At 40.3% G+C, this 21,976-nt stretch overlaps 4 protein-coding genes across 4 annotated transcripts; 3 read left to right on the top strand and 1 right to left on the bottom strand.

The window, feature by feature from the left end:
• The first annotated feature begins 1,259 nt into the window (after positions 1-1,259).
• On the top strand, positions 1,260-9,207 carry LOC146464725 (proton-coupled folate transporter-like). Its single transcript, XM_085129353.1, has 7 exons — positions 1,260-1,325; positions 2,714-2,947; positions 3,922-4,237; positions 4,616-5,158; positions 7,450-7,533; positions 7,980-8,136; positions 8,406-9,207. Exons 2-4 carry the CDS (start codon positions 2,714-2,716, stop codon positions 4,657-4,659), a joined length of 594 nt encoding a protein of 197 aa, XP_084985479.1. The 5' UTR covers positions 1,260-1,325; the 3' UTR covers positions 4,660-5,158; positions 7,450-7,533; positions 7,980-8,136; positions 8,406-9,207.
• LOC146464726 (proton-coupled folate transporter-like) lies at positions 4,936-8,547 on the top strand. The gene is made up of 4 exons (XM_085129595.1): positions 4,936-5,158; positions 7,450-7,533; positions 7,980-8,136; positions 8,406-8,547. Exons 1-4 carry the CDS (start codon positions 4,936-4,938, stop codon positions 8,545-8,547), a joined length of 606 nt encoding a protein of 201 aa, XP_084985721.1.
• An 888-nt stretch (positions 9,208-10,095) lies between the features above and the next one.
• LOC146464724 (ras-related and estrogen-regulated growth inhibitor-like) lies at positions 10,096-15,421 on the top strand. Its single transcript, XM_085129352.1, has 4 exons — positions 10,096-10,510; positions 11,285-11,341; positions 13,506-13,579; positions 14,433-15,421. The coding sequence occupies exons 1-4, from the start codon at positions 10,423-10,425 to the stop codon at positions 14,853-14,855; spliced, it is 642 nt and encodes a 213-aa protein (XP_084985478.1). The 5' UTR covers positions 10,096-10,422; the 3' UTR covers positions 14,856-15,421.
• Positions 15,422-15,546: 125 nt separating this feature from the next.
• Positions 15,547-21,327, bottom strand: LOC146464723 (ras-related and estrogen-regulated growth inhibitor-like). Its single transcript, XM_085129351.1, has 4 exons — positions 20,692-21,327; positions 19,295-19,351; positions 16,966-17,039; positions 15,547-16,612 (listed from the first exon to the last, which is right to left on the bottom strand). The coding sequence occupies exons 1-4, from the start codon at positions 20,786-20,788 to the stop codon at positions 16,034-16,036; spliced, it is 807 nt and encodes a 268-aa protein (XP_084985477.1). The 5' UTR covers positions 20,789-21,327; the 3' UTR covers positions 15,547-16,033.
• Between the last annotated feature and the right edge of the window lie 649 nt (positions 21,328-21,976).

The following is a 21,976-nucleotide window of genomic DNA, read 5'->3' as shown; positions in this document are numbered from 1 at the left end:
TTTTTGCCGCCGACAGAGCCGTGTCGCTGGAATGTTGGAACAAACTCACGGTCAAACCTAGGCACGAGTACTAAAATGTGCCCAGCCGGGGAAATCCACGGGAAGCCTTTGGCACGTAACAAACCACACAAACTCCCTCCCGGCTAAGTGCAGTTCTGTACCAGCCGTGCTAGGCGTGACAGCAAGAAACGTCTCTTGAGAATATAAATTGACTTTTGCATTATTATTATTTTTTTTTTGTGAATTGACTTCGCGATTTTCCAACTCGTAAGTTGGCTTTTATTGAATAAAAGCTGACTGAAAGAAACTGAAAATTTGTCTTTGGATCTGTTGTATTCACGCTCTCCAAAAAACCTTGAATTTCGCAAAGTTGTTGTTTTGCCGAGAACGGCAACATTTTTTACACACGTGTAAAGTCATTGTTTTGCTCATTAAACTTATTGAATTTCGAAGTTTTCATTACCGGTTTATTCCTTGCGAGCAGGAGGGAGGAAGGAAAAGTAATCTGAGTCGTTTGAAAAGATCTGGCGATGCGTGTTTGGTCGTTTCGGTAGGTCACAATCAATACAATCCAAGAGACGTTTCTTGCTGTCACGCCTAGCACGGCTGGCTGGCACAGAACTGCACTTAGCCGGGAGGGGGTTTGTGTGGTTTGTTACGTGCCAAAGGCTTCCCGTGGATTTCCCCAGCTGGGCACATTTTAGTACTCGTGCCTAGGTTTGACCGTGAGTTTGTTCCAACATTCCAGCGACACGGCTCTGTCGGCGGCAAAAATGGCACCCAATTTGAAATGAACTTTGTTTTCAACGAAGGCCTGTGTCTCAATAAATAAACTTCGCCGAAAACTATCTGCCCAGGTAGGACCGCACATCATCCTTCTTGCCATATGGAGAGACAGTTAGGCGAGTGCTTAAGTTTCAAGCAAATTTTAGCGAGGTTTTCGAAGTGCTCTCCTCAAATGACGGGCCAAATTATATTCAAATTCGACTTTCAGTTTCCTACCTTGTAATTAACATAATACAGTGATGCACGTGGAACAGCTGCTGAGAGATAAACCGCTCTAAACACCGTTTAGCAGCACTGAGAAACATTGAAAACACAGCAAAACACACCAGGTAAGGTTTTTCAGACTTAATTATATTTTTGGTGAGTTTTGTGGGAATATTGTTGTCTAAATTTCGATTTAATTTTAACTCCATACAAACTCTTAAATCACGCTTGCATGGTACCCTGTGTCACATACGCTTTGGTGACCTGTGATGCATCTAAATTGCGTGACACTGTTATGATTATTATTCGTGAAGTCGCCACTGCAACACATCAAGGTAAGTTTATTGTCTCCTTTTACTCTTAAAGATTACTATGAAAACGAAGAAATGAATTACATGAAGTAAATAAACATCCCAGTAATATAAAGAAGAGAGATTGCAAACCGATAGAGTCATTCCTGACTCACTCCATAGAGTTGCTTTTACGGGAAATTTCTGCGGAGGAACTCCCTGGAAATTAAACTGAATTGAATTGGAATTAGTGCTGTATGTTATAAGTCATGGAGAAGTGAAAATATGCTCCAAATCTGGTTTTAGTTTTAATGGTAGACAAGTGAAATACCGTAGGATAAACGAAGGTAATTCTTGGCTTTAATTCAATCCTTGTTATGCTGGTAATGGAAGCTAATAAGTGATGAGATGCAGAGGGATCGTTTGTCTCTCTGACTGTAGCCTGCGAACGCAGACGTTATTTCCGGCTGTCGCTTCACTCCGCCGAGTGATGCGACAGCCGGAAATACGTCTGCGTTCGCAGGCTACTCTGACCGTGGAATCAGCTGATTTCAATTCTTCCAGTATGCAGACGTCAAAACGTCGGTGGTAGAAGAAAGCAATTTTCCTCAATGTTGTCGGATTACAATAAAAATATGGACTTAGTTCCTAAAGGTCCTTGGGGTTAGTTGATATAAGCAAATGCCAGGCATTCTATTTGCACAACCGACACTGGATGTACCAGGGAGATGTATATTTTTTTATTAGGCGATAGAATACGATTGGATCGCCATTTCGGGAATCTAATCCAATCGAACGAACAGACACAATAGGACAAAGGGCAACAGTATGAAATGTGCTAAGTATTTCATATTTGTAAAAAAAAAATGTTCATAGTGACAAGAATGCAACATCTCTTCAAAGCTTAAAAGAATATCTGCTATCAACCGAAGCCTGAGAGTGATTTCTTGACTTCCTGCATAGTTATTTATTTATTGATGATGACGATGATTATTATTGTTGTTATTATTATTATTATTATTATTATTATTATTATTATTATTATCATTATTATTATTATTATACAAAAACAGTCGGTGACACGATAAAAAGTTTATCAGTAGTATCAGTAGCTTTAATTGCGAAAACGACGTCAACCTGAGGCCAGCAAGGTTCCAAAAATTGTTTTTTTATAATTAACGCTCCATGAACGTCATGTTATTTTGAGAGATCGTTTGTTTTGAGTAAATCGTGAACTTACCTTGGTAATCGGGGTACCTCGTTAACTCCGAGCTGATGAGCAACAAGATTTTGTGAAATACTTGTGAAAGAGTCCTTAACAAAAATGATGAAAGACTTGTTGCTAAATACTCAGCCTGGAATAAACGGCAGAAAAAGCTACCGTGTCGATAATTCTTCTAATGTTGATTGTTACTATCGTTTTACACTCGTAGATGCCATCAACCAAAACTATTCCGTTATGGAGAAAATACTTAACAGTGGAACCCGCAGTATTTCTCTATTTCTACGGGTTTCTAATGTTTCTACCAGTTGGTGGAATATACATATACCAGCGAGTTAGCGACATGAAAGGGTTCCCGTATCAAAATATCAGCCAGGGAGATGGCGGTGGATGCGGAGGCGAAGACCTGGAAACAAATTCATCACTATGGCAACTGGAAGAAGAGGTAAGTCAAATGTGAGAACAGTAAAGGAACTTATTCGGGCCTCGTTTACGCAAGGAGCTCAGTTGGAGGCTTGGTGACGAGCGACGAGCGACCTCACAATCGGGAACGCACCAAGGACGACGGAGAAACGAGGTTGAACTTGTGCTACTCTTACAAAAACATATGTGTTTTCTTACTCTTCTATAGACCTTTCTCATTCGGCAGCCATGTTGAGTCTTAGAGGAATAAAAAACCTTGTTTTTGCACGGCTAGCCTCGCCCACACGCGAATTCAGTGCGAGGCTAGCCGTGCAAAAACAAGGCTTTTTATTCTCCTCAGACTCAACATGGCCGCCGAGTGAGGAAGGTCTATTGCCTCAGACACCCTAACTACCTGGGATAAACGCAAAATGCACAGATATGTCTCCAGATAACTGAATGAAAACATAGTCAGATCCTACAAATGCTTTCCTGCTCCTTTCCGATTCAAAGAAAGGTTAAAGGAGTAAATGAACGAGAACCCTGGCAGAAGCGTTCGCGCTAGATCACCTCTACTTTTTCATTGCTCTCTAACGAATTCAGAAGAAAACACCATCTGTATCTGTGGCCTACACGTGTTGAACATGCATTTTTTTTCTGATAATTGAGGTCTTTGTTCTGAGTTGAACACTCTGACTCTCCACATTAGAATGAGGTCTGACCGAGAAATAAATAACTATGGTAGGGCGAAAACAAATTGCACGTAGCACTTACATTTCAGTTCTAGTGGTATCTGATTTAGAGAGAAAACAACAGTCTGAAATGATCATGAGTTATCGGATTTCTAAAGTAGTCGTACGGCTTTCGAATTTCTTTTCCTTCAGTAACCCATGTATACGAGCATTTCCACAGCACATTTGAAAAAAATCTGGATTTCCTTCTATTTAGGAGTAACATTAAACAAGTGCGTGACTTAATCCGAGAATCCACTCGAAATTTGACGGCTTTTTTTTTCAGGTTCAAATGCTGTCCTCCAATATTTTCTTGGGTTACAATCTTGTCCTGACCATCCCCTCCATTTTTGTGGCGCCCCTGTGGGGACCCTGGACAGACAAAGGTGGCAAGCGAAAACCTGCTTTACAGGTTGCTATCTTAGGCGCATGCCTAGAGGTGACCGTGACATTACTGGTGATGTATTTTGAGTGTTCTGTGTACATTCTGTTCGTGTCTGCGGCGGTCAGTGGGTTTTCGGGATTTGCAACGGTTTTGATGGTCGGAGCAACGTCATATATAGTGGATATTTCCAGCGAAGAGGAAAGAGCCTTTAGAATAGGTGAGGCTGATACACTTAAGTTTTATTACTCGGCGGTTAGGATGTTTTTTCTCTGCTTATGTTTACGTTCTTTCGATTTTTACTCTTAAGAGCTGTATGTTCAAGATTGTGTTCATTAACAATTCACAGTGTAACCTCTTGATTCCTTTACAACCTCGTTCTCAGGGAACGGGAAGAAGAGAGAAACTGGGAATGAGGTTGGGAACAAGAAAAGCAGAGCAAACGCAAAAAATGAAACGCCTGAAGCCAGAGCTCGGGCACAGTGTATTTTCGCATTCGCATATACTTTAAAATTAAGCCTTTTGCCGTTGCTAAAGTTTATCTTAAATAAGACCTCGTTGTGAAAAACTAACTCATCACTTTGTTTCAAAATTGCAGCCATTTTGTACCTGCAGATTTTCTTAGCTGGAGTCATCAGTTAACTGACCAGCGGACTTTGGATTGAGAATGTGGGATTTATCCCGTCTGCCTGGTTCATATTGTCCTGTTTTATCCTTGCCGGAGTCTGGACAGTGTTCTGCGTGCCAGACATTCCTAGAAGAGCCAACGAAACCGCTGTTCGCTTCTTCAGCCTTGAAAACCTCAAGAGCTTCGTCAACTTTTTTCGGAAGGAAAGAGAGGCTGGACGGAAAAACCTACTGTTGCTGTTGGCGAGTGCTGGTGTTGTGTACTTAGTTACCATTGGAGTGGAAAGTGTCATGACGCTGTACATATTGAAGAGTCCTTTGTGTTGGAGTCCCACTTTAGTGGGGTACTATTTTGCGTTTGCAATGTTTGTTCACGGCGTAGGAAGTGTAGCTGGTATTGAGTGCTTCGGTCGTTGCTTTAAAGAGTTGACGGTTGTAAGGATAAGCATGGTGTCTTTAATTTTGGCTTCTGTTTTGCTGGCCTTTTCTGACCGGACTTGGATGGTGTTTGTTGGTACGTAGACAAGACAACTAATTGTGAATATTTTAAAGCCTAATTTTCACGTCTGTACCGATGAATCGGGCCTATAGAGTGTTTTCATTCACGTGACTACCGGCCATATTGGTTTACTGAAACAAAAGAAAGTATTTACATAAAAATAGAGCTAAATTCCCAGAGGTTTAGTTTGGGACATCAACATGGCCGCCATTTCTATGTTTTGGGACACCAACATGGCCGCCGTGACGTCATGTGAAAACACTCTACAACCTCGTTCCCAGGGTCTCTCTTCTTCCCGCCCCAGCGAGAGAGAGAGAGACCCTGGGTGAACCTGGTCACGTGACAGCACACGACAAACCTCTCCCCAGTCGGGGTATACTCGCTCAATTATTTTATTCGCAAGAGTCGATCAGAGATTTTCAAGCGGGTGCGATTTTAAGCAAGCAAAATGCGAGAGATTTGGCGCAGTTTCATACCGTCTGCAAAAATCGTATATTAAGTACAAATTATCTAGGGAATTTCAAACGGTCAATGAAGCAGAGGTTGATCATAAACTCTACAACTCTACACTAGTTGGAACTGATTCCATGAATGGTACCAGAAATAGCATTTATTCAAGCTTAAACTGCGGTAATAAGTACATCTTTTGCTCTATAAAATGAAATGTAGTTCATAAAAAATTCTTTCAGTAACAGCATTATTAATAATTTATCACTCAAGAAAATACAAATACATTCTTCTTGTTCAGTATTCTGTTTATTTACATGTAATTCGCGAAGCACAATATTGAATATATATTTGGTCACCGATTTCCTGTGAATAAATACGTTGTTTTCGATCACAATCAGCGCTCTGAGCTCAATATTTTTCGTTTAACTACATCTTAAAGTCAAGGACATAGGGAATAAACGAAGATGAAAAGTACCTTTGAATTATGTTCACACGCGGCTTGCTTCAGTCCGTTGGTATTTCTGAGCACTTCGCCTGCTCACATTCTATTGCCGAAAATTCTTGGTGTTCCATTCGACAATACTAAAATTGATCTTCTTTCCCATCTCACCCCATTTGGGGCTCTGTTAAAAGGCGTAAAGCCAGCGATACCTCTGTTCTAATCACCATGCCTGTTTAGGTTTTGACTCAAGCATCCCCCATCGTCTGTCGGTTTCCCTCTGGCGTCCCAAAACGACTGTTTTTAAAATAATTCTTTTGGATTAACAACACTCTACCTGAGTGGAAGAAATGTGAACCTCTTCCAGGTCTCAAGTGAGTGTGCGATGTAGAAATGCTTGGCTGTAAAATCGTTTGTTGTCGTAAAGTTCGTAGCTGACTTCTCCGTCCTTCAAGCAACAACTGCATACTTTACTACCCCTCCCTAACGGCTAATTGTGTCAAGCACCCAGATTTTGGGTGCCACGTGACCAGCTTCACCCAGGGTCTCTCTCTCTCTCTCGCTGGGGCGGGAAGAAGAGAGACCCTGGGAACGAGGTTGAACACTCTATTGGTTACAATTTGACAAAGAAAATGAGAAATCGGTCCGATTTATAAAAATCTGTGTCAGTGCTACAGTTTTTTTTTAATCCAGCCGATTTTCATCCCGGCCGAAAAATTGTAACGTATAAAAATATTGGCCCTTGTGATTGAGCCTACTAATGGGGCGATAAATTGGTATGTGAAATTAGTCTTAATATATACCAGAAACAAGGTGTAAGGCTAATTTCTTGCACATATCCGTTGTTACACTAGTTGAGAAAACTATTCATAGACCTCGTTTTCCTCGTGATTCGTAACCTGTATAGACTTTTCCACGCGTTCAAAAAGTGGCCGAGAGCCACGCGAAGAAAATTGTGCCGAGGTGACCGGAGAGAGAAGTTTCCTGCTCGCAACACATTTTTTCATCGCCTTTATTATTTGCACGCACTGCAATTTTCTTTACGCCACTCATCGCTATATGAAAGCCTTAAACAGGCTATAGCCTGGATAACTAGCGTTTTACTCGGGCAGAGGCAAAGTTTATGTGCCGGCGGATCGCGAATATGAGCCGCGAAAACGTTACCCTCCAGTTACCTATTTCATCATCTAATAGGGCTAGCTGACTCAGTAATCGTCTCCTTGATGAATTATTGTACCTAAATAAAGAGGAATCGAAAATGGGGCATTCTACTCCTTAACCTAACATCCAAGTATGTTCTATGTTTCCCTCACTCAAACAGGGGTACTGAATTCTTTATAACTTGCGATTACCTCACGTAGTTTGTAGTCGTCTTCTTTCTATCCGCTAACCTAGTTCTATTCAATATTTCTTCAAGCTGGCATTGTGGGAGTCTTCAGCGCAGTTTCCGATCCTGTTTTACAAAGTGGAATGTCAAGAATCGTGGGAGAGGATGAACAAGGTAAGAAATGCATGGATTTCCCATGGATGATGGTGTTGTCCTAGTTATCATAGTCAAATTCGTTTATTACGTACTCGAATGTCTAGTCCTGTTAATTTTTACCACCGGAAAAAATCCATCTTCTATAATGATTTTCGTGAAACAGTGCATGGTTTGACAAGTAAAATTACTTTTAGATAAGACTTTCCCGCCGAAAGCAATTCCGATGACGTCCCTTGACTTCTTATTTGATCTTTGCGGGTAGATACTGAAAGTGTTTTGCTTGAAATTACGTCACAACACCCCTTAGACGATTCTCCGCATGTTGCGTTTAAAAATCCATTAAGCAATTTGTGAAAATGTCATTGCACAGATGCATGTTACGTAGAACGCTGCGTTAAAGCTCGCGCGTTCCATATAACACCATCTTTGCGTTAAACTGACGCCATATTGTGTTTGTCTTCTAGGCGTCCTGTTTTCCGCGTTCGGCGTGGTTACCGCTTTGTCACAGCTTCTTGGCAATGTGATCTTCAACAGCGTGTACCAGGCGACGCTCAGTACATTCAGAGGCTTGGTGTTTATACTGTATGCGGTGCTGGTATTGATTCCCTTCGCATTTGTCAGGTAGAAGCGATTTTTGATCTTTTGAATTTTCTTATTCGACCATCGCTTTCATATGGGCAATTTCCGAGTTTGCTTTGACTTATTATGAAAGCGAGGCCTCATGCATAGTTTTTATTTAACAATCAGATTATGAGCTTATTATCGCAGATTATCGCAGATTATCGCATGATAGCTGATGAGGGCGCAGCCCGAATCAGCTATCACGCATAGAAATCGAAAAAATGCTCAATTTTAACTCATTCTTTAATTTGAGGTGTTTTCTTTTTCAGTTTCATAGAACTGCCACCCACTGAGAGTAACAAAGAGATAACAGAAAGCCACGAATTGGAGAAAAACAATGCTCCGAATCAGATTCAGGAAGGAGTTCCTGAGGAATCGATGGGATACGAAAAACGATGCACAACTGTATAAAGAAATAGAGTTACTGCGCCTTTCAGTAACATACGGACTCTGAACTTGAAAACACAACTGTCAATCATTACAAAAACCGAAAAAGTGGAATCGAAATCAACCAATCACAGCGTACGAAAGTGAATTTTTCACCCTGCTGAACTCAATGTCTTTTTTTTTAGAGGTCCGCTACGCTTATTGGCAGCAGTGAAAAAAACAAAACGGTTGATCGAATCTTGCACTTAATTCAGAGTCCGCATGTTATTGAAAGGCACACTAAACGAGCAGTCTTCAGAAGGAAAAGCATTCAGGTATGGCCCAGGATTAATCAAAGCTGGTAAAAATTAGGAATTCTCACAGAACGCGGGCAAACGTGTGTAAAAATATTAGTCGGCTATGCGAATAAAACCTTCCAGGTTTAAAACCAAGACAGAGATAGATGTTAGTTTAGCCAGTTTGTTGTACTCTCAAATAATACGCAAATGTTCCAAACGAAAGCAGTCGACCGTTCTTTTTTGTTTCGTTGTTTAACGGTTACAAGATTTTACAAATGCCTTACATTTTCGGGGTCTTTTTGACATTTGATGTAACAACGCCTCATGTTATCATGTATATCCAGGTTGAAAGGTTCTTTAAATCACGTTAATAATACTATGACATAGACTGTAATGCTAGTCAAGTAACAAGATGCCTGCTACACTGGCATTACGCGTGATGCTGGGGCTGATTCATTTATTCCAACTGTATGCTTCGCCGATTGATAAATCTATCCTTGCTAATGGAATAGTTTGAGTCACGACGATCGCGTTACGTTGTTTCCCTTGCGCGACCCAGACTTTCACTGGAAATTTTTGAAATTCCATTACGATAACATAAGCTTCTCAATGACCTCTTTTCAGTCTCGCGTCGTGGTCTAAGACTGTCAAACAAAGCACGATTCCTTCGCCAGGAACTCACCAATTTCCACCGTTTTACGTGTCGGGTGCTTCTTAGAAGTTATTCTTTCGATTTACCGCTTCAAAATGGTGAAATTTCCCTTTGAAAACGGCACACTTGAGTCCAGAACATGTTAAAACAATATGGCGCGAGTTAATCCGTCTTTAATAAATAGATCAAATGATGCATTGACGTCACACAGGTAGGGGTGAGTGGGTCTCCTCCCTCGCGATATAAGCGACAAAAAAGGATTTTGATTGGCCTTCTTTTGTTGAAGACAATTAGGACAATACATCCCGAGTAGGAGAGGGGATAGTTTAATGAATAAACTAATGTACACATTTGTAGCTACGAGGAAGAAAAAAAAAAAAAGAAATCGACCCGTTTTTAGACACGGTATGCCCCCTCAGGGCATCCCGCGTAATAAGGTTGATAAACTGAGCAGCGGTTTGAAATAAAGAGCCTTTGAGTGTTTGATAAACTAAAAACACTACTTCGCCTGGAAGGCGTTTATCAGACGTGAACCCACTTCAATAAACAAACCAGATCAAAAAACATTTCAAAACTCAGGAATTTCGATCAGCGTCTGAAGACGGTTATCTCACCTCTTGCAACATCTATTAAACACACTCATCGTGATAACTAAGTGGAATGCAGTTTGCCTAATCTGACCAATGAGAAAGCTTCATGTCCTTTTCACGTGCCAGGCTATTACGCAACAACATCTGAGGGCAATCTAATCAACACAAATGCGTTCGGACAGTATAAGACACACGACGCAAACTGAACCGCTAGAATAAATAGAGGGCCACAGGATCAGTTGGGAAAAGCTTAGTTACAACATAAGTAACTCAGCTATAGGAAGAAGCCGCAAGTTGTTTACAGAACGAAGAACCAAGGGTTAGTGTTCTAACTGTAGAAGAACCACAAAAGCTACAAGAAAAAAAAAAACACGGTGAAATGGGGCAGAGGAAGTACGGAATACAACACAACAATTTGAGAAAGATAAATGCAGTGGTTATGGGCAAGAACGGAGTTGGAAAAACTGGTAAGGTGTCCTCCTGCTACTGTTATTCTGAAAGAGAGAAACTTAGGACTCATTTTAGTTCCGAGATATTTTATATGTAAACTCAAGAAATCCGGCAACATTGAAGAATAGCTAGGCTCGAATGGCGAGTCCCTTCGTAACTCAGTTTTTTCGACTAAGTAGAATCGATACATGCTGCCAGACGAATGGTGTGATAGATATAGGTTTCTTTGGCTTTATACTAGTCCCAGATGTTTTCTTAAACCACTGGAATCAGGGTACTCCGCTGTAAACATTCGTTCAACAATATCCACCGGTGATTGATTACAACCTCTGACATCAGTTGCAAATGAGTACAGCCTAGACTCAGCTCAGCTCTCCTTAAGTTTAGTAAAGACTGCATTAAGTTCAGAAGTAAAAATTGTACTAAATTGCAAGTCTATAATGTTTATCACATATACACAAAAACATGTACAAGAAATTCAGAGAACATCTTAGACAGTGTACGTCAAAAATCTACTGATGTTCTTGGAGACGGGAAACTTCACAACCGTTCAATCACTGAATTCAAGCCGTGATAACTGTTAAAAACTATAAGCTGTATGCTCGCTAAATAAACTGTTTAGATTCCCTAAGTTTTTATCATAATCGCAGCGTAAACACATTAAGTGAAAGTTATTGCTTAATAAAGCATGTGTAACAAGTGATAAAGTAAGCTCATATCATCATTTGATTGTAACGATTTAATATCTTGTAATAGCGTCCTAATGTCCTTGTCGTTCCTTTGTTAATTAGCTCTGACAGTCCGCCTTCTTACCAGACGGTTTATTGGAGAATACGACAGCTCGCTTGGTAAGTTTTTTACTGTAAAAATTGCAGACAATGTTTAACAACTTAATTAGTATTGGCTTTCAAGTTGTCACTATAGATGTAACAGGGTTATCAAGTTCAGAGGAAAACTCTTTGAATTGTGTAATCAACTTAATAGCATCAATGCAATGGAAAACGATATTGATGTGTTTTGATTGCGGTTTCGCTTTTAACACGATAACTTAAGAACTAGAAGAATGCTCTGGCGTATCACTGAGTATATGCAATCAACCACCCCAAGTAAATTTAAGGCTTTGTTGGAAATTGCCATTGGTTGAAGAAAACGTTTCTCTCGATGCATGGAATGTACATTGTAATTTTTATAAATCAGGAACGGGTACCTCTATAACGAATATGAAAGAACATATGAGTAGCCGATCAAGCAGTGATTTCATCAAATGAAGACAATGGCGGTATCATAGTATTCATTACAAGTGGCGTAAGATCAACTACGAGATGCGAAATCCTACCCGAGCAATTTCAACAGTCACATTTTGTTGCACAAACTGAGCAGTGAAAGCTAATAAATAATTTCGAGGTAAAACTTTACCCATAATATTGACATTTTTAAACATTCATTTTATTTTTCAAATAATCTAGAACAAAAAACAGCGTGCAATTGCTTAGCCTGCTTTTGTTTTCATTCTTGCTGTGTATGGACCGCTAACATCTCATTTCTGTCACAATTTCATGGTCGACAATTACTTTGGAATTGACACATCTCTAGAAAAAAACTGATCGTGGATTAAATGACTTAGACAAACCTAAAAATTTGATTGAAATACACTTTGACTGCTTTTGTTTTCATTCTTACTGAGGCGAATCCCCTCGCGTGTACGTCGCGCGCGCGCCAGATTCCCCTCTTCTCCCCTCCCCTTTCTAGCGCCTGTCACGCAGGCTATCTATAGGTTCCCAACAGCTACCAACCGTTACCGTTATCAACAGCTAAAAAAATTAACTCTGTCCAAACATTTGTTTTCTGTACAGCCATACTTCAGGGGCACCCAACGGATCGTTTCGGTAAATTATTTGTTCGGAAGGTCCTTTGTCCCCTACAATTTTCTTGAGGGAATTTTCACCTCGAACGTTTGTGATATGGGAAATTTAAGTCCTAGTGTTTTCGGATAGATAAAAATGTCGTTTCGGATACCGAAAAAAAGTCAGCTAAGATTTTCGGAAAGGAAATAAAACCTAAGGGTTTCGGGAAATGGCCAAAAATGCCCTAGTAATTTCGAAAAGACTCGAGCTCCCCTACAGGAGGGAACGTCATGGCTCCCACAATGCACTGCTTCCAACTATATTATCAAAATAGCGTGGTCATGTGACGACTTCATTTCAAGATGGATGCGTTCGAGGAAGGTGAATGGCAGGCTCCGATGTTTCGGAAAGAGCAGCTTTTATATCTCTATTGCTTCGATACAGAACATGGTTTTGAGTTGACAGTACCCAGTTTACCTTTCCTAAAGCTGAAGTGTTTGTTTGGGCACATTAGTTTGCCTGGAACCCTGTCTGAACGCCGAATTGCGGTATTCCCGCGATGCGAACGAGCGCTCGATAAACTGAAAGTTCCCCTAGAATGACCGAACAGATTAAAATATTATAGGGTGGCCTGAAATGAACCTACAGAGCTTGAAAGGCACTCCAGATAGCCTAAAATCGCGTTTCAAGGGATTTAAGAGAAAACTGCGGTTGGGTACCCCTGATACTTAGCTAGAATGGAGAACCAACGACACGGCATTTCTGGATTAAAAGCAGAATACGGAATTGAAGGAGGGAAGAAGGATAAATTTTTACTGCTCCTTTTCGCCTTTGCGAGCCTCTCCCGTCTCGAAAAAAAAAAATCCGACTCAGTGCTGTGCGGGCTAGTTCAGATGTTCCAATGTCTTGCGAACAGGTTGGCGTGAAAAGAGGCGATAATTCCGCGGGTGTGTGTAGACCTCTGGGGACGGAGTATTATTTATGTAAAATTACGAAAAGCTACAAAGACCGTCCAAGTAGTCTGAGCTCATTAAAGCTGAATGTGAGGCTGATTTATATGGGAAACCAACCATAGCTTTAGGCTGAAAAACCGTAATTTGAGAAACATCGAATCTCGGATTAACAGAGAACGTAAACCATCACCCAAGTAAAACTTTTTTTCTTTCAGAATCAACCCACAGACATTATTTTGAGTTGGAAGGAGAGCACATTTCTGTGGATATTATGGATACAGCCGGCAAGGTTAGAACTGAATAGATTCAAACTCCTGCTTCAGAAAAAAATCACTTCAATACTGAAAACTCTCTAAAGTTGCTGGTTCCTTTATCTGACTGATTATTTTAATTTGGTGTTCTTTTTCCTCCAAAATAATAAGGTGGTTTATCAAATGAAGATACTCTTACCCAACTGGGCTATTTTGCCAGTTGTTAACGCAGTATTAACTCATGCAGGTGTGGAGGGCCATGTCTAGTCATCAGTTCTGGAAATGGTTACATTTTGTCTGGAATTCGTTTTGACCGTTCATCACGCACGGTTTACAGTCTTGCCAAGAAATGACCTTCTGACATTTTCAGAAAGGAGATCGTTACAATCTCTGAAGAACATCACATATCAAATTTTTATTATCCACTCTCCTCGGGGCTTCTCAGGCATAATTTACAACAAAGTATGAGAAACTTTGCCAGACTGCTTGTGGCGCAGTATACAATTAATCAGAAGTAATACGTTATGACTCCCCCTTATGTGAGTGTGTATTTGAGATAGACACCAGGGGTGGTTACTGCCAGAGATTTGTCACCTCCCTAGTGTTTCTTTTTACGTCCCACAGAGTCAGATTATGTGAAAGTACTTTGTGAATGGGCCTACGGTTTTTCGTCCTTATCCGAGAAGACCAGAAAGTCTAACCATTTGCAGAAGCCGCACTTGCAGCGTTGACTCATCTATAAGAAAACTCAATGCCCCCTTATTTGACATCTTTGAGCATTTCGGTCCTATTAGAGTCCAATGTGAAAACAGGAGAATTCTAAGGAAAAAAATTATAGTAAAAAAGATTGAAATTTGATGCCGATCAATGTTCATCTTTTGCTTTTGACAGAACACAGATGAAAAACTAACACAGTGCTCCTCCTTAGGGAACTTGTTTTTCCTGCTTTTTTCCATCACCGACAACAGCACATTCAAAGAAGTCGAGCGACTTGGACGATTCATAAGAGCCACAAAAACAAGCGGCGAGTATAGTATAGTGGTGGTAGGAACGAAACGAGATTTGCGCGAATATCGAGTAGTCTCCGAAGATGAAGGTCACGTGATTGCTAACGAACTCAGAGGAATCTACCACGAGATTTCCAGCGCCGATGGATACAAAGACATCGAAAGGCTTTTTCGTGATTCAGTCAAGTTTCACCTGAGGTCGAGGTTCACTAATGGCGACAGAGCAATGCCGGGACTTAAGAAGCTCAAAGAGGGACTCATGATACGAACAAAGTCGCTGTACAGGAGACGGGGTATGACATTTTAGGCAAGGAACGCTGGACAAAATTCATTTGTAAATATTATATTTGTAAGTCAGACACTTTAATATGAAAACTGCTCGTCTTGTACACAAGCGGTGTAGAGTAAAATTCCTTATGTTTTGTTAATGGGTAATAGTACTATTGTGTAAAAATCCACGTTGATCAGAATGGAAGAAATTCATCTTTCATGGAGAAAATTCAAAACAAATAGCAAAAAATGTACATAATGGTTGAATGGTAACACTTTGAGACTTCGAACATAATTACACTGCGCGAAAGTGTATTCAAGTAAGGGCTAAAAACATCCGTAGTTTAAAATTAGTTCAGTTGGAAAAAGTAAAAACAAACCTGTTTATTTTTGCATTTCACGCTTGTGTTAAAGGGGCTGTGTTTAAGAGTCCACCTACGTGTCAAAGTGAATGATTTTCAAAATAATCTACATAGTCACTTAACTACCTCTTAGTTTGTCTCCAACAGTCTTTATCAGGCTGGCAAAATGGTAGACGCATTTGAATTTTAAACACATAACTCAGTCGTAATTATCAAAAAATCAGCAATCGCAATAATTTACCGGAACACAAACATTTGTTACATTTATAAATATAAAAAAAAGTTCTATTATTTCGGAAAGTATATATAATAAAAATATTTTTTATTTCTATTTAAAACTTTTGTGGCCCTTATCTAGCTCCGTCCTTGCGCATTCTCTTCCTTTCAAGGCGTGTCCGACGCGAGGGTAAGGACCTGTGGAAACGTTATCAATTACCCTAAAAAAAGATTGTGACCGGCTGAACGTGCTCTGTGCTGCCACCATCTTGAAATCGCATGAATCAGTTCTAAATTAAACACTGGATTTGGAATCCATCGTAAACGCCTACCAGTTGTATTGCAGAGCGCTGTCGCCTACCAGAGATTTAAATTTATTTTCTCCTTGCCGAATTAACCTTTAGATCACAGCCTATTTCTCTACTTAGGGAGGTATGGAGCAATGATGCTTCCTTAGTTTTCAAACGGAATCGCCCTCCTTTTCTTTTCTCACATTACAATTGTCTTCCTTCAGCGGGCTGGTTTCAATTGAAGTACTCAATCCCCATTTTTTAAAGTCGTATTTAAACTGCATTCGCTGAGTTGACATGATTTGCTTTTCTCATTTCTGCTATCTTGGAACTCAATTTTTCCCGTTTCAATAACTTGCCGTTGACGCCACAGAATTCCTGTAATCTTTCCTTCCTTGGGACAAATCTTCGTGACTGGATGATTTTCCACTTGAAGACTTAATAACCTCCGGTTCGGGTCCATCTAAACTAAGAGACCTCGTTTTCACCAATCTTGTCGTTTCGCGATCGGTCGGAGGGCCATCGTGGCTTACCGATTTCTTCCGGAACGACTTCGCCGTTTCTACGAGCCCTTCTTTGACTCTAGTCAAAGGAGAGGATTTTCCTTTATCAAGGCAACGTCTCAGAGCTTCAAAGAGCAGCTCTTGCGTCTCCACATATCCCTCAGAGTTAGATAACTGACAAAATCCGCAGTTCAAATCCTTTGCTAAGAGCCTTCCCTCCTGTTCTTCGACTTCTCTGGCGTGTTCAACATCACTTTTCGTGCCCACTAACATGATGGTGGCGCCGGAGCCCAATGATTTATCTTGCAGTATATAGCGCGTCAGTAGAGATGCTTCTTCGAATGATGTACGGTCCGTTGTTGAATACAACACAAAGAAGAGCTCCGCAAAGGAAATACACATTTGCATTTTCTCAGTTGAATTCTGTGGAGAGAAGTTTTTATTGCATAAGAAAGAATATTACTTTGGAAAAAGAGTGTATTTTAAGGAAAACGAGAGTCTCGTTTATGAAAAAATTAAATGTGAAAAGGAGCACTTCGTAATTTGGCGTATTTCCACCATCAGCATGCACCACACGGCTTGTTTTCTTTGTACAATATCGTGCGACCTTGATCTCTGTCTCCATGATTCATAAAGCTTTGCAAGAGCGACGACAATCAAAGAGCTTTTTTCGCAAAACACAGAGGAAGCAACAAACACAAAGGAAGTAGATATACATTATTAATGAGAACAGTTTCGTGACGAAGCAACTAAGACAACATGACCTTTGAACCCACCTTTCCAGCGGTATCCATAATGTCCAGTGAAACAAACTGACCGTCGACAATAAGGTGATGTCGATAAGTAGCTTCTGTGCGCGGAAAAAAGCGACAGATAATTACATAAAAAAAAAATAATAATAATCCTAATACAGTTGTGTTATGTTGGAGTTTAGTTTGGTTGGGGCCAACGGGAGGTTTGAGGTAGTCGTCTTTTCTTTCCACCCTCCACTTTGGGACCCGTTCACAAGCTATCTCATTTTTCCCAGACGGGATTTGAGGGGCTCGCTAGCTAGGGGTCACGTGCTGGGCACCCGGCCCTCCGCGCCTCTAAGATTTTGAAAAGTTTAGCCAAGTTTGTCACGAGGATCAGTCCGAGGTTTAAATCGTTCTTTATCTTGTTTATCCTTTTGTACTTTGTTTCAACACCGGATATCTCAAAAACACAAAGGAAAACAAGATAAAAGGAACTCTGATGCCATCAGCCTGCCAGCCGGCGTCATGCTTAACGTTTCTGTGGAGATGTGAGATTCTCCTCTTAACTGATCGGGTGCCACCGTACAAACTCCTGTACGAGAGGATGCTTGTTGGCAGTTAACACCCCACCTTACATGAATTTCTCCTTCGTCTCCCCAACTGCATGTCTCGGCTTGTGAACAAATTCCCTCGTCTATGGAAGTTGGGGCAATAAGACAGTTTTGATACTTTTGTCTACCGCGCTTGGCATGAAATTTTTGCGCGGGGGTTTTTATATTGCGATTTAGCATTTTTTCATGTGTCTTAAGGCATCTAATTTTTGCGTTACCCAGGAAGCTGAGTACAATTTTGCAAATAACACAAATTAGGCGACATAATTTATGAGCCTCTCTATGGGTACCTTCTTTGATCTTCGCTAAAATAATAATAATAATAATAATAATAATAATAATAATAATAATAATAATAATAATAATAATAATAATAATAATAATAATAATAAGACCTAAGTTTGTATCGTCGAGGAAAAACTGTCAATACGAGAGAGATGGCGATGACATAATTTCGCTTAAAATTTAAACCCGCAATACAACTAACACTTGACATATTTTTTTCTATCTAAAGACTGATTTCCAGATCGTCGCTGCGATCGTTACAGAAAAATCTTGAAACGCTCTGAAGCTTGTATATTTGGGGGCTATCATGTTGAATTTGAGAAATGGCGCGAACGAGATGTTAGATCAGGTGCTCTCGGTCATTTTATTTTGTCAGCGATCGCAACGATTGGAAACGTAACCTGTCTGGGATCGAAGTCGCAATGATCGCTTAAGGTTCTTTTTTTTTGTGTCGGTCCCAGCGATCGCTGTGTTTATATGGAAACCAGCCTTTTGTACGATGACCCGGGGGGCTACTTCTTTATAAGAGGCTAATGGGGATGTGCCGCTGGATGGGGTCGCATTTTCACGACTGGATTGACTAGAATGGGGTCGCATTTTCAATAGAGTTACTAGAATGGGGTCGCAGATTTTCGGATTTTTTGGGTGAGAATATTCTATTAAGTAGGGATTCAAAATGGTCTCGGTTAAAAAGTTCAGAAAGTTGCTGTTTATTAAATGTAACAATCACCTCGCATTACATTCCGTTCTTGAAAGTAGATGCATAAATAGAAAGTGACTTAGTTGGGATCGCGAAAATTACATTTTCCCAAAAAGTGACTAAGATGGGGTCTATAACTGGCCACAAAATAGACTATAATGGGACAGGGGCTCTGAGAGGCCAGCGGCACATACCCAGCAAAACTTAACCCAAGTACACCCCCCGGGTACGATGATTTGAAAATATTTAATTTGCTTCAACATCACGTCACGCAATCCTCCCCACGCTTATGACGTAACAAACCAAAGAACGTCTGCGTGGGAGGCTACTTCAATCTTGATATCATCGTTTTATCCGTGGCAACCGTCGTGCCATTTATTTATTCGAAAATACACATGGGGAGGCTCGTGTGTATCTGCGAAAACCTAAAGAATAAGCTCATAGAAGCTGAACGAGCTCTGTATCAAACTCGTGATAGCGAGTTTACGCAACAGGACGGCTGATGAGGGGGGACGGCAAATTGTGCTTGTGTGACAAACGTGACGGCCAAGTATTCATCACTCTACGGATTGTAACACTCCTACCGCCTACCGCTCATGGTTTTCAGGTTGTGACATATGAGGGAACACCAGTTTTAGTCGAAAATTGCATAAAAATGTCATGTTGGTCACACAACGATATTTCACCGTCCCTTTCCCTCAGCCGTCCTTTTGTGTAAGCTCATTATTTTCTAGTTCGTGTGTTCTAGCACTACAGTGATGTCAATCAAACTTACCTAGTGTGCTGTCATATTCCCCAATGTAACGTCTGGTCAAAAATCGAACAGTCAGCGCTGCGGGGGTCAAATGTTTATGATCCAGAATAAATGGGATTAACTGGCTTCTTGTCAACGTGGCTTATCACGAGGTCATCAAAATTGAGTTAAAACTAAATAAACAATTGCTAGGGGTCGATAAGGTGTACTCTTGAGAGAGCTCCAAAACAAACAACAACAAAAAGCGATCACGAACATAGAATGGCAAGATTATGTCGCGATTTGTTGCACTAATAAAACTAAGAAACCTCACAATGACCAACTTAAAAGCTTTCCTTGAGGGGGCATTTTATGTCGAACAACAACATAACACCGTCATTGCAATTATAAAACAATTATAACTTGGCTGGAATGACGGTTTTTCCAGCACCCAAAAATTGAACAGCAAACTCGAGCGCAACAACCACTAAACAGCGCGTCGGCGGATTGTGCGGCGAGCCTTGGTCATCTGATTTATTCTAATAAAGGTTTTATCTGCCTTTTGTGTTTGCTTATTCTTCAGTAAAACTGTTGGATTCAGTAAAGAAAGGAACATTGAACTCAAGACAAAGGGGTGCTTATCTCCGGCGGCACTTAGCAAGGAATTTGAACATTCACTCTTTCAAATTCCAGTATCATAATGGCTTTATAAGGGGGCGAAATTGATTAAAAAATACTTTGGAGAACAATTGAAATACTTGAATACTTGATACACAGAAAACGACAAACTGTTCAAAATAAAAAGAATAATAATAAAATGATATAAAACGACCATATGCATCAATGATCGATTTGAGACTGAAATAAGAATTCCTAGCGAAATTAAAGAAATAGCTTGCGCAAAACTCAAGAGAACAATTGTTTTTACATAAGTGTAAAAAACAATTAAACGTTCTAGAAATTGATCCGTGCACTTAGAGCTCATTCGCATACCCGAATGGACTTTGTTCATAAAGAAGTGGCGAGCAATTGAAGCCAATTTTGACACCTGAAACACTGCAATCGTAAACCAAAACAAAATTGAATGTTCCTGGCTTCCGTTTGGCAGAATGATGAACCTGAGCGCTATAAAATAGCAATTCTTTATCCTTGAACACAAATGTATAAATGTCAAAATGGAAAAAAATAGAGTTCTAATCGCCTGCGTTACATTTTCAAATTTTTACCGTCGGTGTTGGTATGTTTTGAGTCAGCGCAATGGATTCGTATTTTAAACATGGTGCGACCATTCAAATGAAAGTTATCGATCAGTTTTTCATTACGATACTGTGAGTTTTTCCATTTTCTCTCAGTGAATTTCGATTTTTTTTCAAGTTTTAAACGGTCTTGAACATGCCCCGTTACTATAGTATTGGGATTAAAATCCGTTTCAGTCGTACCTGATTTACCAACACCATCCTTTCCCAGGACAACAGCGCGAATGGTCTTAAGCGTGTGATGATGAACACCTCCACCACCACGTCTTTTTCCCATCATAGAAATTGAAAGGGCTGCCAACAGTTGCTTTCTTTCTGTTGTGATTTCAGGCCAAGTGGCTTCTCGAAAGAGTGAAATACTCTGGAGCGTGTTTACAGACCCGACGGCACCCCCACGTATTGTGATTTGGAAGGTGTCACAGTCCCTCGAGGGTTGGGTGACGGTCCTATTGTTCTAGGCAATGATAAAGTCAAGCTGCCTCGCAGATGCATCCGGATTCCTAATGGGTTTTTGTCAGTTAGTGAGCTTCCAGTGTCTCGAGCTCCAGGTCAAGAGGGACTGAGAGAGAAAAAGAGAGGGAAAAAACCGTTTTGGCTCCATTGTAGAATGGTTGAAAAAACCACAAGGTTCAGATATAAAAACCAGGCTTTGCCAGTCCCCTGTTTTGTGGCTTTCGTCAATCATCTTTCTTCCGCTGTCACAACGTATTATGTTCAGTCTTTACCACTTCATGAATAGTTCATTTAACCAATAATAATTAACACAATCAATCAGTACAATTGATGTTTTCTCGAAAATAACAATTCAGCAACATACCTTTTATAATTACACGTTAAAGCCGCCGAGAAAAGTATGCAAAGGCGTCTATTATTATATTTCGCAGATCTTTCCAGCAACATCCAAGTTTTACAGCATGTAGAAGCTGCTCATCCCTTTTTTCCTTCACAATATGAAGAAATCGGGATTAATTTTCTTCAGGCTATTGACAAAATACCGGAAAAGAAGAGTTACAGCTAAGTTGGCAGCAATTAAAACATTGTAAAAGCAAGGAATACGGAAAGACAAAAGCAAAAACAACATGCGGGAAAAGGTGTTTGTGACAGGTCACATGTGTGCGTTGCGTGACTTGTGATTGTGACCGCCCTCGGGTGATCCAATGATGCAGATGCCCTATATTACGGTAAAAGTAAAAACCAGCCGAACAAATCGAAGAACTCAATCTTTTGGTAAGTGCACATTATTCCTTTTGACCTAAATGAATATAGGGGCAACGCTAGTGAGCTACGAGTCATAAAATATTTCCAATAGCTCAAGTAATGTTATGACCAAAATTAAAAATGTCAGTCGCGACCTTTGTCCTCGGTATTTTCCCGCCTATTTCGAGAAGATATTATGAAAAAGTAGCGGGAGAGGGTTTGATTAATGTAAAACTCCCCTGCACCTAGATTTATTATTTTGCATTTAATA

Source organism: Pavona decussata, unplaced genomic scaffold (assembly GCF_977016875.1).
Source record: "Pavona decussata unplaced genomic scaffold, jaPavDecu1.1 SCAFFOLD_161, whole genome shotgun sequence".
Classification (NCBI taxonomy): Eukaryota; Metazoa; Cnidaria; class Anthozoa; order Scleractinia; family Agariciidae; genus Pavona; species Pavona decussata.
The sequence above is the reverse complement of the archived record's forward strand: the minus strand, read 5'-3'. Positions and strand labels throughout refer to the sequence as shown.

Excerpts from the sequence above, each read along its gene's own strand:
- LOC146464725 (XM_085129353.1), top strand. The coding sequence starts at position 2,714 with ATGCCATCAACCAAAACTATTCCGTTATGGAGAAAATACTTAACAGTG. Across the intron at positions 2,948-3,921 it reads TATGGCAACTGGAAGAAGAG|GTTCAAATGCTGTCCTCCAA; the intron begins GTAAGTCAAATG and ends TTTTTTTTTCAG. Across the intron at positions 4,238-4,615 it reads GGAAAGAGCCTTTAGAATAG|CCATTTTGTACCTGCAGATT; the intron begins GTGAGGCTGATA and ends TCAAAATTGCAG.
- LOC146464726 (XM_085129595.1), top strand. The coding sequence starts at position 4,936 with ATGACGCTGTACATATTGAAGAGTCCTTTGTGTTGGAGTCCCACTTTA. Across the intron at positions 5,159-7,449 it reads GACTTGGATGGTGTTTGTTG|CTGGCATTGTGGGAGTCTTC; the intron begins GTACGTAGACAA and ends TATTTCTTCAAG. Across the intron at positions 7,534-7,979 it reads CGTGGGAGAGGATGAACAAG|GCGTCCTGTTTTCCGCGTTC; the intron begins GTAAGAAATGCA and ends TTTGTCTTCTAG.
- LOC146464724 (XM_085129352.1), top strand. The coding sequence starts at position 10,423 with ATGGGGCAGAGGAAGTACGGAATACAACACAACAATTTGAGAAAGATA. Across the intron at positions 11,342-13,505 it reads AGAATACGACAGCTCGCTTG|AATCAACCCACAGACATTAT; the intron begins GTAAGTTTTTTA and ends TTTTTCTTTCAG. Across the intron at positions 13,580-14,432 it reads TTATGGATACAGCCGGCAAG|AACACAGATGAAAAACTAAC; the intron begins GTTAGAACTGAA and ends TGCTTTTGACAG.
- LOC146464723 (XM_085129351.1), bottom strand. The coding sequence starts at position 20,788 with ATGATGGGAAAAAGACGTGGTGGTGGAGGTGTTCATCATCACACGCTT. Across the intron at positions 17,040-19,294 it reads GGAATATGACAGCACACTAG|AAGCTACTTATCGACATCAC; the intron begins GTAAGTTTGATT and ends TTCCGCGCACAG. Across the intron at positions 16,613-16,965 it reads TTATGGATACCGCTGGAAAG|AATTCAACTGAGAAAATGCA; the intron begins GTGGGTTCAAAG and ends TTCTCTCCACAG.